The sequence below is a fragment of the Nomascus leucogenys genome, chromosome 3 (genome assembly GCF_006542625.1).
Source record: "Nomascus leucogenys isolate Asia chromosome 3, Asia_NLE_v1, whole genome shotgun sequence".
NCBI lineage: Eukaryota > Metazoa > Chordata > Mammalia > Primates > Hylobatidae > Nomascus > Nomascus leucogenys.
In genome coordinates this window covers 111335733-111354064 of record NC_044383.1, presented here as the reverse complement: position 1 = coordinate 111354064, position 18332 = coordinate 111335733, and the positions used below count along the sequence as shown (strand labels likewise).

The following is an 18332-nucleotide window of genomic DNA, read 5'->3' as shown; positions in this document are numbered from 1 at the left end:
TATATGCCATTTGAAAGGTTAAACATCATGTTTTCAAAGGATTTTAGCGACCCAAGAAAGACAATATAGTATCTTTTTTGCTCCACTAATTTTTAAAATGGAAGTATAAAATACATTACAGTTTTTTTTTTTTTGACAGAGTTTCTCCCTGTTGTCCATGCTGCAGTGCAGTGGTGCAATCTCCGCTCACTGCAATCTCTGCCTCCTGGGTTCAAGCGACTCTCCTGCCTCAGCCTCCCGAGTAGCTGGGATTACAGGAGTCCGCCCCACGCCTGGCTAATTTTTGTATTTTTAGTACAGACATGTTCCCCATGTTGGCCAGACTTGAACTCCTGAGCTCAGGTGATCCGCTTGCTTCTGCCTCCCAAAGTGCTGGGATTACAGGCTTGAGCCACTGCGCCTGATCCAGAATTTTTCTTTTTTTTTTTGAGACAGAGTCTCGCTCTGTCACCTAGGCTGGAGTGCAGTGGCGCAATCTTGGCTTACTGCAACCTCCACCTCCTGGGTTCAAGCGATTCTCCTGTCTCAGTCTCCCGAGTAGCTGGGACTAACAGGCGCCCGCCACCACACCCGGCTAATTTTTTTGTATTTTGAGGAGAGACAGGGTCTCACCATGTTAGCCAGGATGGCCTTGATCCCCTGACCTCATGATCTGTCTGCCTCAGCCTCCCAAATAACACCCTCATGAAGTAACAGACTATTTCTATAATCGTAGATTTTTTATTCCCCTTACCAGCCAATAATACCCACCCCAAAAGTAATCACTGTTCCGACTTCTATTATCATTGATCAGTTTTGTCTGTTTTTGATCATCATATAAATGTGATCCTACAATATATACTCTATTGTGCCTGGCTTCATCTGCTCAACATAGTATCTGTGAGAGTCAACTGTATTTTTGCATGGATTGCTCTGTAATTTTTCAAAATTATTTTCATTCTAATTGTTCTATAATATTCCATTCTATGAATATATCACAGTATATTCATGATTTTACTGTTGAGGAAAATTCTTGTACTTACCCTTTGGTCAACAAAGGCCACCGTTTCCTTAGTGACAGATCTAGGAAAATAATTGCTAGGTTATAGAGTAGGCATATATATTTGGCTTTAGCAGTTTAGTGGTTTCTGCTTTCCCACCCCTGTATAGGCCCCTTGGTCTAGAGAGTAATGACCACCCTAAGCTAATCTCTTACTTCCACACCATCTGCTTCTTTTTCATGCCTCATGCAGAATGTTTGCACTGATCTTCACTATTCTGTGCTCTTTCCCCAAAACATGCCACAGCAACACAACACAATCCACCTTCCCAAAAGCACACCCTTGAATTTCTGTTCATTCCTGCTCCTCCATTTCTAGAATCCAATGTAGAAATTACTCCAGTAACTCTAGGCACAATAGTTTTGTTGCTGTGAAGTTTTATTTTTTAATTTTTTAAAAATCCAAATCTATTGGAAAAAAATACAAGAATTTTCTCTTTTAAAAACTTTTATTACGCATTGCTAAATAACATTGCACGATGTATTGCACACATGCGGTAAACAGCACACCACAATAATCCATACAATAGCTCGTACAATGACAATCAAAATAGCTTGGAAACCATTATAGTTTTCATCCGAGTGAGTGTCTTTATATTGTTCCATGCAATCTGATTTCATAATTAAGATTACTCTTCCATTCCACAACAACCAACCAAAAATAATTTTTTATAAAAGCCCAACCACAACAAAAGATCATTGGGACATTACGAAAAGTCCGAAATTAGACTCCGAAATATCACAAGGTGTCCGTCTTTTGACAGACTTGTCCCCAAAATTTGTGTGATCTGACACTTGGGTTGCTTTTACCGCCAGCAGCACGTGAGACTGTACTTACTAAGAAGGAGCAGTACCTTGACACATTGACTGAAAATTCTTGAGGTAAAAGATTTTTAAATTTCACTGCTTAAAAAAAAAATCTCTTAATTTTCAGGTCCCGTCCAGCAGGACCTACCTGTTGGCAGGAAGATTCTTTTCCTTTTTTTTTCTTTGTCAAATATTTACACATATCTGCATATACAACCTGTCTTTGTCTTTTCTAAGCACATGGTTTAGTTTGATTATTCAGCATACATTCATCAGGAAAAGCTGAATTATATATTATGATACATAAAGAATATAACAAACCCAGCATTTTGTATAAAGCTAAAACAAAAGGCACAGATCAAGAAGAGCAAAATAACGTATTATACAAAAAGGCTTGATGTTGATAAATCTCACTGGGAATGAATAACATGTAAATAGCAGACACCATGGTTCTCCAGCATCTGTATGAAAGTATATTACTGACAAAATATTGCCAAGAGTAACTTGTAAGAATTGGTCAAATTCCTGAAGTACCATACAGTTACTTTTATTTTTAATGCTTTTGGTATTTTTGTCCTAATTGGAGCTCTAGATAAAACTGAGAGTCATTTCAACTCCTGTTCTGAACTTAATTAGCATTTTTTATGGTTTTAAAGTTCAGTTCAATTTTAATGGCTTTAATTTCTGGTGTTTAATATCCATTTGTATAGGTTAGCTTAAAAATTACAATGAATTTAAGAAAAATACATTGGCTAACCTGTTGTTCTAGAGATAATACAGTAGATTAAGGTAGCAAATGCAGCCTATATACATCCCTAAAGATATGCTTTCTCCTTAGCACTTTAAATAGAGGGACCAAAGAACACTCACAAAAAATATATGGCTCTTTAGATAAGAAATAAAGTCAAGTGAAAAAAATAAGGCACTAATAACGTATATAAATGTTATATACTCATCACACAAAGCACCATATGGAAGGTTAAAGGGATTATATATTAGTGCTATCGGAAAATGAGAATAAACCCAGTTTCCCTGGCTTTTATTCACCAACTTCTTCCTTTATTTTCAGTAATTAGAGTGTAAATGCTAATGTGGTAGAAAAGTATATACTGTGCTAAAAACACAATTCATGGAACCAACAGCATGAAATAATCATTTGGAAATAAGAAGTTGATTGCTCTAAAAAGTGTAAGAAATTAGGTTTTTAAGATACTCCTTATTTCTCAACATTTCATCTCAACGTAATTTTTCCTTTGCAATTTCTTTTGAGAGATTTCTGCATATCAACATTGTCCAATTAAAAAAAATTTACTCTACCCCTCTCTTTCATAAAATATATTCAGAGTGATTTCTTCCACATAGTTTTGTGATTATCAAAGTTAATAGTGTAACTAATGAAATGGAGAAAAGGTTAAAAAATAAAATTGCATAAATATTTTCCAATATCATTAAAAAGAATCAATGAAACCACTTTTCAACCAGGCCCATTTTAAACTTGAAAAATATTATAACTTACTTTATTTGGAAAATGGCTGCAAATTCTATAGAAAACTAAAAATATGCAATCTAATGAAATGATGGACAAGATCTGGTACAAATTACTATTCATCTTATAATCAAGAAATTTCTTCTAATTTTCTATTGTTAAGGAGAATATAATTAAAATGGAATATATTCTGATACTTAAATAGAAGACAATAATTCCTTGGAACTGTAACTTCTGAATATACAGTGATAATAGATAAACACTCAAATTTTTTTCTCTTTAATATTTTACTCTATTTGGGAAAAGAATGAATAACTGTCCCACAGTTTTGAAATAGATATACATTGATATAAATGTTTGTTTCATAAAATTGCCTTACAATTTTGTTTAAAATAGAATCAAAACAACTGGTTCTTTGTTGACATTTTGACATCACTGTTGTGTTCCTTCTACAGAAAATCATTTCTGTCATCTCTCAGAATTTACTAATTACTATGTTAATAATTGCTTCTAAAAGCAACAAAATTGTCAATTAATTTTCATATTAAAAATCTGTAACAGATTGTCCTTGTCAAGGTAAATGGTTTTATATCTATATACAAACTAATTATTATACTATGTTTCATGTGAAATATAAGGTTGGTCTACTTTTTAAAATACCCTCTAGAGGATTGTAATTGTGATGAAAATGATCAAATAATAAAAGTAAGCTATTGAGGAGTTGCCATATGACACTTAAAAAAAATGGGTCTTAGAAGCGTTTGTTGTCAGCTGATAATGAAATTATGATACTTTATCTAGACTTTTCATTATAAAGAAACATAAAGCATGCTAATTTTCTATAAAATGAAAGAATTTAGATATTTATATCAAATATTTAGATACTAGTGGCTTGAAACAATACAAATATATGGGGATATTGCAGAAGTAATACATTCACAAAAATGCTATTTTTAAGAATTTGATTGGATTACTAAGAATATTTCCCAAGCTGGGGCATGGTGAGGTGAACACATCACAAATTCGCAGAGAACCAACGACTGCATAGCTTGCCAGCCACAAGAATCTAAAAGGACATTTAAGCAATTTCTGGGGTCCTTTAACACTCAAGTCTGTCTCTCCCTTGTTCTTTTCTGTTATGTACTGAATCTATACTAAATATATTGAGTGTGACATATCTAAATCATATCAATTAAAAAGTCAAACACTTGCAAATGACAAATGCTTTCTCTAGAATAGGGTTAATATCAATTACATTCAATGTGATCTACTTTAGATTATCAAAAATCTAACAATGTTCACAGAGTATGAATCCATGATTGAATCTTATATACAAATGCTACACTATATAAATCCACCCCAAATCCAAGCTGTAGGACATTTTGCTGAAACAAAGACCATAAACCATACCTATAACCCTTTTTGGATGAAGAATGAATGACCTGGGGTCAGGTTGGATGAATGTCCACACATGCTTTCTGTCCAACTAATATGCAAACACAATATTGATCTTACAACAGTCACGAAGCAATTGCTGAAGCTTCGTTTTAGAGTACTATTAGGCCCTCTGATCCAACTGGTATCTTCATTTGCTTGACTTACTTCTTGGCAGAAGGCTAGGCAGTGTTCTCCAACTCCTATCAAGAGGGAAAAGTGTTCCAGGCACTCCTGATACATTTCCATTTACAGACAAAATAAGCCAAGGTAAATTATGCTCACTACCAGAGCTAAATTCTAGAGTGTGTTCAGTGTTGAATTCATTTCATTACAGTGAAAGGAGTTACGGGCGAGACAGAATTTATCCCACACTTGGCCAAGATGGGAAGACCGCAGAGGCAAAAATCAAGATAATTAGGAAATTTAAGAGAAAAAGGAGCTTGATGTGGAAGTATGTGGGTATCATTTCACAAGGAAAGTCACTTAGTATTAATAATGGAATAGAGTGACACAATATAGCACAGAACTGAAAAAAAGTATTTTTTATGTTAGTAAGTCTGAATAACTTAAGTGATACAAAGTTAGATACACCAAATGAAAATTTTTAGAAGAAAAAAGGAAGTGACAAAAAAGGGCAATGACAATGTTTTGTGTATTTTAAAAAAATTATTGCCTTTTACATTCATACTGTTATTCTAAAATAGTCACTTCTTTAGCCAAAAAGATATATATATAGTTTGTAACATGCATAATTACATTCTTTTAAAACTGGCAATATGTAGAGGGATTTTGTAAGGTATGTGATATAGTAAAGCTTCAGCTAATGCTCCAAAGAAGCAATGAGAATAGTCTCACTACTGTGACACTGTTTCTTGGATTTGGATGAAGTCAACTAAAGTTCCAGCCTTACAATTAGTAACAATAGAAGTCCCACACAATGTTTGGCTATGAAATGTGCATTTGTTCCATTTTCAAAATCAAAGTTACAAAGGAATCCCACTGTAATTCTCTCTTAAAGGTTTGTATCATTGGTTTGCATCCAAAAGGTAACATTTCACAATCTTAAAATACTCCCCAAATTTTGGAACTCTGATTTTGTTCTGATAGTACTTTAATACTTCTATAAAATTATTTGCTTTATCAAATTAATAATTGTGGCTATAAAAATTAACAATGTGATTTTGAAGACAGGCATAGTAGGCACATGCTTGTAATCCCAGCTACTCCAAAGGCAGAGGAGGGAGGATCGCTTGAGCCCAAGAGTTCAAGACCAGCCTGGGCAACATGGAGAGAACCCCTGCCTCAAAAAAAAAAAAAAAAAAAAAAAAAGAATTTTGCAACTTATTTTCCATATTAGGGGGACAGTATCATAATTAAATTATAACTTTAAATACAAAATATGATTAAACGGGATTGGTATGCAAAACTAGTAGTTTTGATTGATCATATTTTTAGTCAGGGAGACTTACAGAATTCATGAATTATGAAATTGCAGTTAAAACTTTCAGTAGAAATTAACTTAATATTTTAAACAAACATTCCAATTAGGTATATTATGTAACACTTATTAAGTATTATTTGCTAGCTTTGATAACCATTCCAAGATTACTATAATTTCAGAAATCGCTACTTTTCTTCAGGTATGTTTTATTTCTTTTAAATCTTTAGCTTCTGATCCTCCCAAATTTAAAGAGATGACACGTATTTGCTAACACTGTTATCCTACTGTCTCCATTGAAATATATGTATCAGTTGCTTTAACTTTTTATACTGTCTCCATTGAAATGTACGCATTGATTGCTTTGTCATTATTTAAATGGCACAAATATTTTAAAGTGCATTACAAAATTTTAAGGCTATATTTATAACAGATATTAACACAAAACAATAAAGCAGACCATGGGAAAGATCACTTTCAATAGTTGGGAGAGATTTCAGCCACAAATATGGAAGAATAAAAATATAATCCAATGTGAAGACTCACATTAAGGCTTATGTGCAGCTTGCTTATAAAATTAAAATCTAAAAATGTTTTTTGGCATAAATTTTCTTATTTTTATAATAAAGTATGCCAATTAAGGTTATAGAGGCCACTAACTTTTTTGTAATTCTAATGTAACAGCCAGTGTAAAAGTGTAATGTTAAAAACAATTTCATTTAACAAGGGAGCAGCTGGATTGATGTCTTCGCAGATGTGCCCTCATTTGACAAGGTCAGGAAGGAATACTAATGTTTCGCACATACCAGAGTGAGTTTTTTGGCCCCTCCTGTCTCTCCTCTTCTCCTTCAGTGAAGAGGAATAGTTAGAATAGCAGAGGTATGGAGAAAAATGCGGTTGAAGAGGGGCATCAGGGACTGGAAATGATTACAGTGGTTCGCAGGTATTTTAGGAGAGCAGTTGGTCATATATTTGGGTGGTAAGATTGAAAGATAAAGGCTCAATTGGAGCCTTGGGACTCAAGAGATAGTCAGTGTCACAGAACAAGGTATTTTCTGACAAGCACCACTGAATCTTGACACCACAGCAGAGAAAGTACAATTAAAGATATCATGTTGTAACCTGACTTGTGTTTAATTATCTTTGTTTTCTTGTCTGTTCTACTCTTAGGATACAATAGCACCTATGAGAAAATCAAGGTGGTGGCAACAACATGTTGCTTGTACCAAAAGGTTTGACCCCTCTCTTCTTACTCCACATATATACATTATCCCATGATTTATAATTATCCCACCAAATCTCTAAATCGTATATAATCTAATTTATTTTTCTGGGAATTGCTGTGGGCATTTATAATTGCCAACATATTCTTTCCTACTTTTCACAATGGCATAATTAAGTTCCTCTGTCAAGCAACATACACAAAAATGGATAGTGTTACTAAAAATGTGAAAAGTATCACCAATTTGGCTTGAGTATTTGATTTAAATCCCTCAAGTTTTAAAATGAGGCAATCCAAAAGTCAATTCATCTTTCTCCCATTATCTGACAGACATCTCCTCAAATTTTATTTTTATTGAAAAAAGATTTCCTATTGTAAGTTTTGGCAAGGTATTTTATTTAGCTAATCAGGCAGAAAGGAAATTATCCTTCAAAAGACGATTTTCTTTCAAAATTATGCACTCCTGTACAATCTTTCTTTTTATCCCAAAAAGGGTCTCATATTATCTCTATGACCTCATCTCCTGAAATTACATTAAAATGTTTATTACAAAGATCTTGTAAAAAACAAATGTACAATCTTATGGATATGTTCACGCAAGGTGACAAAAATATATGCAAAAGGGTCTTCACTCTTGCTTTCTTTGTAATAGAGAAGTGAAAATAATCTTGTAGTCCATTCAACAGGGGACTAATTCAATAAATTAAAGTATACCCCTACAATGGATTATGCAGTAATTTATAAAAGAATGAGGTAAATCTATTTAAATGCTTATGGAAAGGTATCTACTAATACATAATAAAATGACAAAGAGTCACAGCACAGTAAGAATATTTTTCTATTTGTATAAAATGAACACACACACAGACACATACACAAACACACTTATTTGTATATTTGTAGAAAGTGTCTGCAAGGACACATACCAAACCATTAACAGTGGTTACCCCTAGAAAATAAGGGGTGGGGTAAGCAGAGAAAGTTGTATTTTATAAATTCTGTAAGGTTCAATTTTTTAAAGTAGTATATATTAAATTTACAATAAAAGCATATAAAATGACAAGCCTTGGATAGAAAGATATTTATTTTATGTGCACGCTTCTTTTTAAAGTAGTTTTTAGAATTTCTCCCAAAAGTTACTACTATTGTTTACCTTCAAAGTTGGCACTGACATATAAATAATACTTTTTATTTTCTTCTCTCTTTTTAAGATCTTGATGAAACTTAGTAAAAAATTCACAAATAATCATTTTAAGTTACCAGCAGGGAAAGGCCTAATAGATATGACCCTTTAAAGAGAAAAATGTATATGTTAATTTAAAAATATCTACTCACTAGAAAAATGAAAAGCCTGTGCAACACAGTGCACACTCTTTCAAGCACTGATGAAATAGCCATCACTGAAAACAGACACCACTTTGTAACAGGAACATTGGAAAGTTTTCCAAATAATATAAAAATATGTCCAAAAGATAAGTTATTTAAAGAAAGAAATAAAAATCCCTGAGTAGGCCAAAGATAACAGATACATAACCTAGAAAACAGATTATCCAAGACCAAAGAGTATGTTAGTCAGCCAGTTGGTACATATGTATATGGCATATGTGTTCATATGCAGTTATGGGAATATTTCATATATACCATACATATGACATATATACATCACACGTATACAGATCAGCTAGGTTTAGAGTTCATCATATTCACATATTGCCAAACTAATGCCTAAGTTCAGGAAAGATGAATTTACAAAACCTAAATACTCATATGACAGGTTAGAAATTCTCCTTCTTTCAGTCTTAATACTATTACACCTAAGATAGGCACTCAATAAATATCTGTTAAATGGATGGATGGGTGAATGAAAAGATAAATTTGTGAAAACAGAGCATCACTATTTCTTGTATTATATTATGCTTTAGAAATATGCTATTCCCAAACCATAAATGTCACACACTCCTCTAACTGGAAATAGACAACTAATCCAGAAGCTGTAGTACAGTTATTCTGTGTTATTCAGAAAGAATGAAAGTATGCTGGATTGTTATTCACGCAAGTCAACTTCACTTTTTATGTCAAACAAAAATAAAATATTCTTACACTCTGGAGCCCAACAAAAATAAACTACTCATGTTAATGCATGTTTTATCATATCATCTATTTCAAATCAGACAAGGTTGCTGACAAATAAATGTACATGTAAGATAGATGACTAATTTTAAGAATTTGGAGACAATTCAAAGCTTTAGGCTTTTTAGGGGTCTTTTTTTTTTTTCCTGTTTGCTGATGAACTTTTGTGATGAAAACAAAGGCATATTATAGTCTAGTTACTTGTCAATTTCTTATTTTTAAAGCTTTTGTAGGTTGAGAAAAACTTCCTGAAAATATTTCCTTCACTTTTTTGTTTCCTTCTCCAAAAGCAGCTGATATTGGACAAACTCAAGAACATAAAAAGTTTTCAAACTAACTCCTCCATAAGAAGATGCCCCCCAAAATATTATGTTTGAGCAGTTAAATGTAAGAAAAAGTCCTTCAAAACTAGTATTTGTTTTTATGAAAAACCTTGAAAACAAATAAAAACAGAGAGGAGGAGGAGGCAAGAGATAACAGGGTTAGGATATTAAATGATGTAAGACCTTGGCCTAAAGCAGAATTATCTATAATTACAAGTTGGTTAAAAATTTAGCAGAATAGGAATTTTTTAAAGGCTTAAGCAGTTCTCTACAGCAAACTTGTTTTTGGGATTAAATAATCCCACTGTGAAGGATTTATCTATAGAGTGAAGCATGTTTTCCAAAATAGAAGAATTTTTAAAAGACTGAGTATTTGGGTCTTGAGAATTTCCTAAAAGCAGCCAGTTTTGTCAGTTTACAAAGCTTAATACTCCTTGGGGTGACATTGCACAAATTTCTGTGTTTGTGTGACAAAAAGAAAGAGCAAGAAATAGAAAAGTTCAGCATCGAAATAGCCTGTTGTCTACATTGACTTTAATTTAATACATTGCCAAATTATGTCCACAAAGGAACCATCATCTTTCAATAGGTCTATGAAAATGTGGAAAACTAGTGTAGCGGCATGGAACTGGGTAAATACAAGGTTATTGGGCCTAGTTTTAATACATATTTATATACACACACATTCACACTCCTACACATATACACTTCAGTAACTTAGTATTCTTCTCATTAATTTAGTTTCACTCATTCCCTTTTGGACATTGAGACTTTAGCAATTATAACATTTGAAAGATAAAACAATTATACTGCTGGGGCCACAGATTATAACAGGTGCATTCAGTGAACTCTTATGTTCTGAAAAGTGGCCTTGCTTGTTGGTACAGATAGGACTTCAGCTATTCACACCAAGTCTCACAAGATGGCCTGGAAGGAGGTGCAGAGTTCAAAGACAGTCCAAGCAATTCTTAGAAGAGGCGTGCTCAGAATTCTTAGGATAACTGGTTCTTAAAGTATCTTCTTCCAAGAACCACAAAGGTCAGAGTTATGATATAGATGTTTATAGTTTATGAAAGTGACCATTTTTTAAAAGCAGCAGCAATTTGTTTAGGGAAAGGACAGGATACCATGTTGGGAGTGCACCATAGCTAGAGGCATTGTGGCCCACGGAGAATCACTGGGAGATGAGATGGTAGAAGGTTCCTCTCAGTGTTTTTCAAGATGTGACTCACAGATGGGTGTACCCTTCGGTATCGCTCCTACTCCAACCAGCTTAGCTGGATGAAATCATCTGCATGTTACCAGTGCATACCTGTCCGTGATCGTTTTCTCTGTTTTTTACAAAGGCAATAGATAGGAAATACAAATAAACCTAGGGATAAAAAAAATTAAAGTTAGTTAGGATGAGAGGCATTTAGGTTTTCCTATTTTAAAATATCTATGTTTATTTATTTGCAATGTATGAACATACAAAGAGGAAGGCATCTACACTATGAAATGTATTTACTTCTACAATATTTCATTCTTTAATATTTCCCTTTAGCTTTTCTCCCCTTTAGCACCCTCAGTGATACCAGTTTAATAACACTGATTTCTATCAAAATATCAAAACTTTGGTTTAAATCTTCTTCATTGTCCAGTCATATCATTTGCACACTATGATACTCACACTTGTTTCAGGCAGTATAGCATATCACTTAACACAGGCTGTGGAGCCAAATGTTGGGTTTGATTCCTGGTTCTACCACTTATGAGGTTCTAGTAAGTCTTAATTTCCTCAACTGTATAATACAGATAATAATATCTATTTCATAATGTCCTAACTCACATTGCAAGAACTTAAATGTCAGATACTTTATAATTCTATCTGTCCTGCACATTTATTACTTGCTAAACACAAGTTGACATATGAAAATCATTTTATTTAGCAAAAAAACCCCATCTAATATATGGAACAATGATCAAAGCAGCCTTTATCTATAGCATTTAGCTTAAAATTATTAAAGCAATAGTTCTCAAAGTATGGTCCCTGAACCAGCTGCATGAGCATCACCTGGGAACTTTTTAAAAATAAAAATCAATGGACTTTTCCCATATACTGAGTCAGAAACTGCAGACCAAAACCAGCAATCTGTGTTTTATCCAGCCCTTGAGGATATTCTAAAGCATGCTAGAGTCTGAGAACCACTGCTTTAAAATACATATTTTAATATACTTGCATAAATAAAACTATGTAAATCACTGCAAGGTTTTCTATTTGTCAGTGCTCAAGTGTATGTTGGGTATATGTTCCTGTACACACTGACATTATCTGTTTGTATCCATGGCATCTTTTACTGGACCAAATAAAACACACAAGGTGCACTAGGACTTCTTTTCCTTGATGCTTCAACCTGAACTCGGAATTAGAACATTTGGGTTCTATTCCTCTTGCCTTTTTCCCGAAGGATACTAATTCTATTAACTTTGTGTTATAAAAGGGTTAATAATGCTTTATAAGATACATGAATCACAGCATTCATAGACTGAAAAATTCATACTAACATATCCTACAGGAAACACGCTCCTCTGATCTTTTAAATGATATGCTGGTAATCTATAAAGCAGGCATACAATAGAAATTATGTCCACTTAATAACTGATTCATATTATTACATTTACACTCATATTCTCTCTATGGCCCTCAGATAATTCTAATCTCAGATACATGAAGTGTTTCTTACCGATTACAACCGCTATGGCCCCTAGTGCCAATCCCAAAACCATAATTAGAGGTGCAATGAACAATTTTCCAGCTGGAAAACAAAAGGCAAAATTATTTAAGGAGTCTTAAAACTAACCTGCCAAATAATTACAGTGATGCTTTTTAAATACCACAGTGTATATTATATTTTAAGTAATCTGATTACACTTAAGGCTGTATATATCTAAGAAATGTATCAGGATTAGGTATAGAACAGATATACACATATAAGTTTAGTAACTTCACCAAAGTCCTGAGCACGTGCGTCAGGCATAAATCACTTATCCTTTCTAACCAAAAACATTCCAAAGCAACTGGCTTACTGTATTCTACCAGGACAGTTCATCTTTGTGCTTTTCCTTAAGATCCTTTCCATTTTCAATGTTCGCAATGCTAAAAGATTAAGAAAGAAGTGGCACATTTTGAGCTGGTAGGAGAAAATCTTGTTACCTCATAACATGGAGAGCTGGTAGGTCCTACAGAGGGCTTCTGTCCAAGCCCACATCTAAAGAAGTGGTTTATTTACATCCTGGGTCCAAAGAAAACTAATAATATGAACGCCTAACAGACTGAACTACAAACGGGACATTTCAAGATGTTAGAGAAAACTATGAATAAATATACAGTACGTTGAAAGTCACTCAAGTGAATCATTTTAACGAATTGAAAAAGGAAGCACTTATAAAATAAAAAGGCAAAGTGCTAGTAAGGATGTCAAGTGGTATCAGCCAGCATTTTCTTTTCTAAATGAATCATTAAGCAGTGATGATAAACTCTAGCCATAAGTATACATAGCAGAGTCCAACATCAGAATCCCACTAAATTTGAAAGACACAGCCACAAAAAAGAGGCTAGTAAATACATGTTGTTATTGTATTTTAAACCTTACGGCATGCGACACAGCTTCAGAGCTGCACAACTCAAATGCAACAAGAGATGAGAAAGAGAGAAACTTTGCAGTAGACTCACATGGCAATTTAAGAATGAAACAGCAATATCATTCTATAAATTAAAGGACAGTAATTTAGAATAATCAATTACATTAAAAAGGAAACTAATACAGCCATTTGTTGGAAGTTTGTCAAAACATATTAACTTTTTTATTCTTAAGAAATGATCTTTGGAACCAGATGACCAAACATGTATACAATACTGTTTTGAATATCTAATTTAAAAAGATCCCCATTCAATTAGCACCATGTCTAGACATGGGTTTTATTTACATTTTTTGCCAATGACAGAATCCAAGTAAGTAATAAGTCCCATTGAACAATTACATTTAGTACACTCTTAAAGTGATGCTTAAGAGTTTAGAATATATAAGCACATACATTTTAAAAGAATGTGTTTTTCTCCTATGCGCATAGCTCAGTCTGTTCATTCATATTTCCTTTTTAAATAATTACCAGTATATTTTCCTAATAGTAATAAAACATGACTAAAAAGTAACAGCATTGATTTTCTTTTTCCTCGCAAATATCACACAGAATTCAAGGAACGAGACAGGAAATAAACTTATTCCAATTATGTAATCCATGTTCAAAACATGTTTACATCTACTTTTGAAACTGTCTTAAGGGACTAGGCATACTATCTCTTATTCCTAGGTTAGTAACATTGCTCTAAAACATCATTTTCAATTGCTATCATATCCATATATCATATTTTATTTAAATATTCCTATACTTAATTTTTTGTTTCTTTTCCCTATTTTAAATTATACTTGCACATAAACCATTTTCAGTCTATCCGGATTTATCATGTTTTAAAATGTCCTTCACATTAGTATCAAATTTCTTTGCAAAAGAATTGTACAAAATTTTCAATTAAGTATGAAAGTCCAATATTAAGTATTAACTTGATAAAACATTTGCTAATCAATAGTTAGCAGATGTTTTATCAAGTTAATACTTAATACTCAAAGTATCTCATTTTGAGACTGCCAATTTACATTTCTCTGACAGCTAATAATACTGAATATTTTTAAACATATGTATTGGCTATTTGTATTTCTTCAATTCTGGCTCCAGGCTTGTCTTTTTTTTTTTTTTAATTGAGAATTCATTTTTGGAGAAGGCTCCATTGTTTTCATTTATATAAATTATTTGCCATCTAGAAATCAATTGAAGACCTATTCTTAAAAATTATATGACTTGATTTAAAACTTAGAATTTTTGTAAGAAGTAATATGAGAATTTAAAATTTCTCCTCAGCCACTTTTATTCCCAGTACCATTCCTTTAATAATCTGCCCATGCCTCACTGGGGGAGATGCCTCTATGTCAGAGGCTGCTAATCATCCCCAAATCTCTCTTCTCCTTTATAATGTATGAGCAGAACCTCTGATCTCTAGCTGAGCACGTGGTTACACGGAATGAAGACCATGTTTCCCACCCTTCAGCTGTGAGAGAGATGAAGGCCCTTTCTCTGCCTCTGGCCAAGGACCACATGAGGCTGTATTCCAAGACTGAGGGAGCAAGCTGTATTACATCACACAAGGACAGTGGGTGGGAGGGCTTTCCTATACTCCATCTTCTCTCTGAAATGGCAGGGAGTAAGTAACTTTGTATATTACAACATTACTTTTCCTGCTTTTTGTGGAGATGGGGGAGGGAGGACCACTTCACTTGGAGTTATGGTCCAACAGCAATTAAGAGGCAGCTGTGCTTGGGGTGGGGAAAATAAGTGTGGATGAGAGAGTTTATCTTAAAGCCAGCTGCTCCCTACTTTAACAGGTTTAACCTGATGTGATTTTATGTGCACACATGCACCTGCACCCACAAAAGACAGGCCAAAAAGGAGGTTGGGAGGTTGGGCCTTTAAGAGGTGATTAGGTCTTGAGAGCAGAGCCCTTATGACTGGATTAATACCACTATCATAGGAATGTGCAGTTATCAAAGGAGTGGGTTCCTGACAAAAGGGTAAGTTCGGCTCCCATTTTCTCTGTTTCATGGGCTTGCTGGCCCTTCTGCCATGCTATGATGCAGCACAAAGGCCCTCACCAGATGCAGCCACTCCATCTTGGACTGCTCAGCCTCCAGAACCATGAGCCAAATAAATGTCTTCTCTATTTAAAATAAAGAATGGATGGAAACACGCTGCCACGACAAAATTAAAGGTGGCACTGAAGTAGAAAATAAAATAACAATGCAGAAAATACAGTGATTTTGTGTTTTCATGTTGCTCTCTGCAGATATAGATTTGCAAATAGCTTCTATCTCAAAACTAAATTTGCAACTGATTTTCTCATGGTATTGGAGGTTAAGGTTAGATTCCCTAGTTATCCCTCCAATATCTGTTTAACTAATACATATATATTGGTTATATAATTATAACATCCACCATATTTGCAAATTAAGAAGCGGCACACACTGGAAAATCATTAAAAGCAGTCTTGACTATTGAATGCTATTGGCTGTGGAAAATTATGTTCCATTAGCCTCAGGAAGAATATTTTTATAGAGGTCACATAGATTTTAGAAAATGACGGCATTGGTTTCCATATGTGAAAGTGCATTTGCATATATATGTTCTATCTTTTACCTGATAGAAATCTATCACTAACATCAGCTTTGTTCTGATCAGGTATCATATGCTTCTAAGGAGGAAAATAGTTCACAACAGTCATGAAGTGACGAAGGGCTAAGGAGAAATATAAAGATTTTCATAAAGTAACTAGGCAAAAGTAGGAAGGAAAATGGAAATGTGGAAGATGATAAAAAGTATTGCCTACAAATGAGAAACACGGCCAGAAAAGGAATTCTAACAGATATCCACGTGATGAAAAAGGGGAAGAAATCTCACATGGTTACATTACAGAGCAGCAGGGAATGGAATACATTCCAGAGGAGCAGAAGAAGAAATATTCCGTCAAAGAACCCTGTATTATCCCAAGGCAGTGGCATTTGGTCAGGGTGATTTGTTTATGGGCAGGTGTCTGTGTTTCTATTTGCATACTTGTGTACCAGTGTGGGAAGGGGTTGTGTATGAGGCTACTATGTGTTATTGAGGAAGGGGGGTAAAAAGTCAAATCCACAAAAGCATTTTCAATTGGATAATTAAACTTGGGTTTGTATGCACTGAGGGCATTTGATACTTATTAACTGTTACCTATTAATAATTAAAACAATGAAAAATATATACGACTTATCACTTATATGGATATAATGGAACTCTATTACAGGGCTCTAAAAGGTAGACTTTTTCCCCTGCCTTCCTAGGCTACGCTCCATGCTATACTGTATTGCATGTCCTCCACGAATGAGTGGAGGATATGTGTACGACCTGCTGCTGGCTATTGCCCATTACAAAAATATACATGACACTGCCCCTCTTGTTAAGCGGCTTACGACAGGGTTTCAGACATTTAAGAGGCAAATAACTTCAGATTTCTGCATGTGATTAATAAGTTGCTTTTTCAAACAAAATCTACTTGCTCATATAAGTAGTGTCCTGGTAAGAAAATTTAAGTTTTAAATTTTAATCTTAAAGGGTGAGAGAATATCCTCCTTTGAATACTGGGCACATGGCAGGTGCTCTGAATTACCATGGCTGCACATTTCCAAGTTCTATTTTCACTACTTAATTCCCAGGGAAGATTCCCATAAGCATGTCAGACACTCACCACAGACTGACCCTCGCACTAATCTCCTTAAATGAGGTCTCTCTGGGAGGTAGCGATATTTGCATCCAAATATACTGAGGTTTGATGTGTGGTCTCCAAAAAATCGGAGCTGGCGGTATCTCTCACCACATCGGTAACAAAAATTAGTGTTACATTGTGAGCAGGTCATATGGTCACATCCTTCAGTTCGCTGGATGTGGATCTGTATCAGCAAGAGAGGGAAAGAGAAGGAAAGAGTTAGTCGAGTTTTTAAAAAGTAAAATCACATATTTTATGAAACAACACTTACCAGTTTCACCAAAATAAAAGTCTCTCATAGCACTCCTGAGGCTGTGAATTTGCTTATAATCATACCCTCCAAGATTATCCTTTTACCAAATACTTCCATGTGTGCAAAGCTTGATAATATTTCAGGTACTCAAGCTGTTGGCTTATCTTGACCAATATAAAAGCAAACACATTCCAAGGAAGACACATTTATCTTTCCAGACATACACCTAATTAAATGGTTAGGAGGCAATTTAAAATGCTTTGAAAGTATATTTTGTTTATGCTATGATCAGCAAGAATGATCCAACTTGGGGGAATAAGCAGAGATAAAGAGTATTCCTTAAAAGAAAGGATTACATAAAAGTTTTTGTGAATAAATACCAAAAAGCAGAGGTCTCTTTGTTGAAGGAAATTATAGCAGATATAAATGTATTTGCAATACCATTTTAGTTTTCAGCTCTAATATTATTTATAAATGTGTTGTTTGTACAACTGTTTGTACAATACCATCTGTGCAACTAAGCATCTTCCTCTATTGTTGCAGTCAAGTTACATGTAAACACAGCTTCACCCATCATGTAACAAGGATTTCATTTTTGGCTAGTTCACCATATATACATATATATGTATACCATATATACCATACAGTGGTGGTATGGTATATATACATACACCATATATAACATACAGTGTGGTAGTCACCGCCTCAAGCACTGAGACCATGTTATAATCAAGACTTTACTCTTTGAGATAAAATTGGAAACTCAACTCAGAATCCTCATGGAAAGATATTGTATATAAATTAGAGCCATCT

General features: G+C 34.0%; 1 protein-coding gene across 1 annotated transcript in view; it reads right to left on the bottom strand.

Annotated features, from left to right (window-relative positions):
• Nucleotides 1–1469: 1469 nt before the first annotated feature.
• Nucleotides 1470–18332, bottom strand: part of RNF217 (ring finger protein 217) — a 136406-nt gene continuing 119543 nt past the window's right edge. Inside the window, exons 4-6 of the mRNA XM_030809632.1 lie at nucleotides 17249–17450; nucleotides 12606–12677; nucleotides 1470–11254 (exon numbers count right to left, since the gene is read on the bottom strand). Of these exons, the coding sequence (XP_030665492.1) occupies nucleotides 11181–11254; nucleotides 12606–12677; nucleotides 17249–17450 (348 nt within the window). The 3' untranslated portion in view covers nucleotides 1470–11180. The remainder of the gene's footprint in view (nucleotides 11255–12605; nucleotides 12678–17248; nucleotides 17451–18332) is intronic.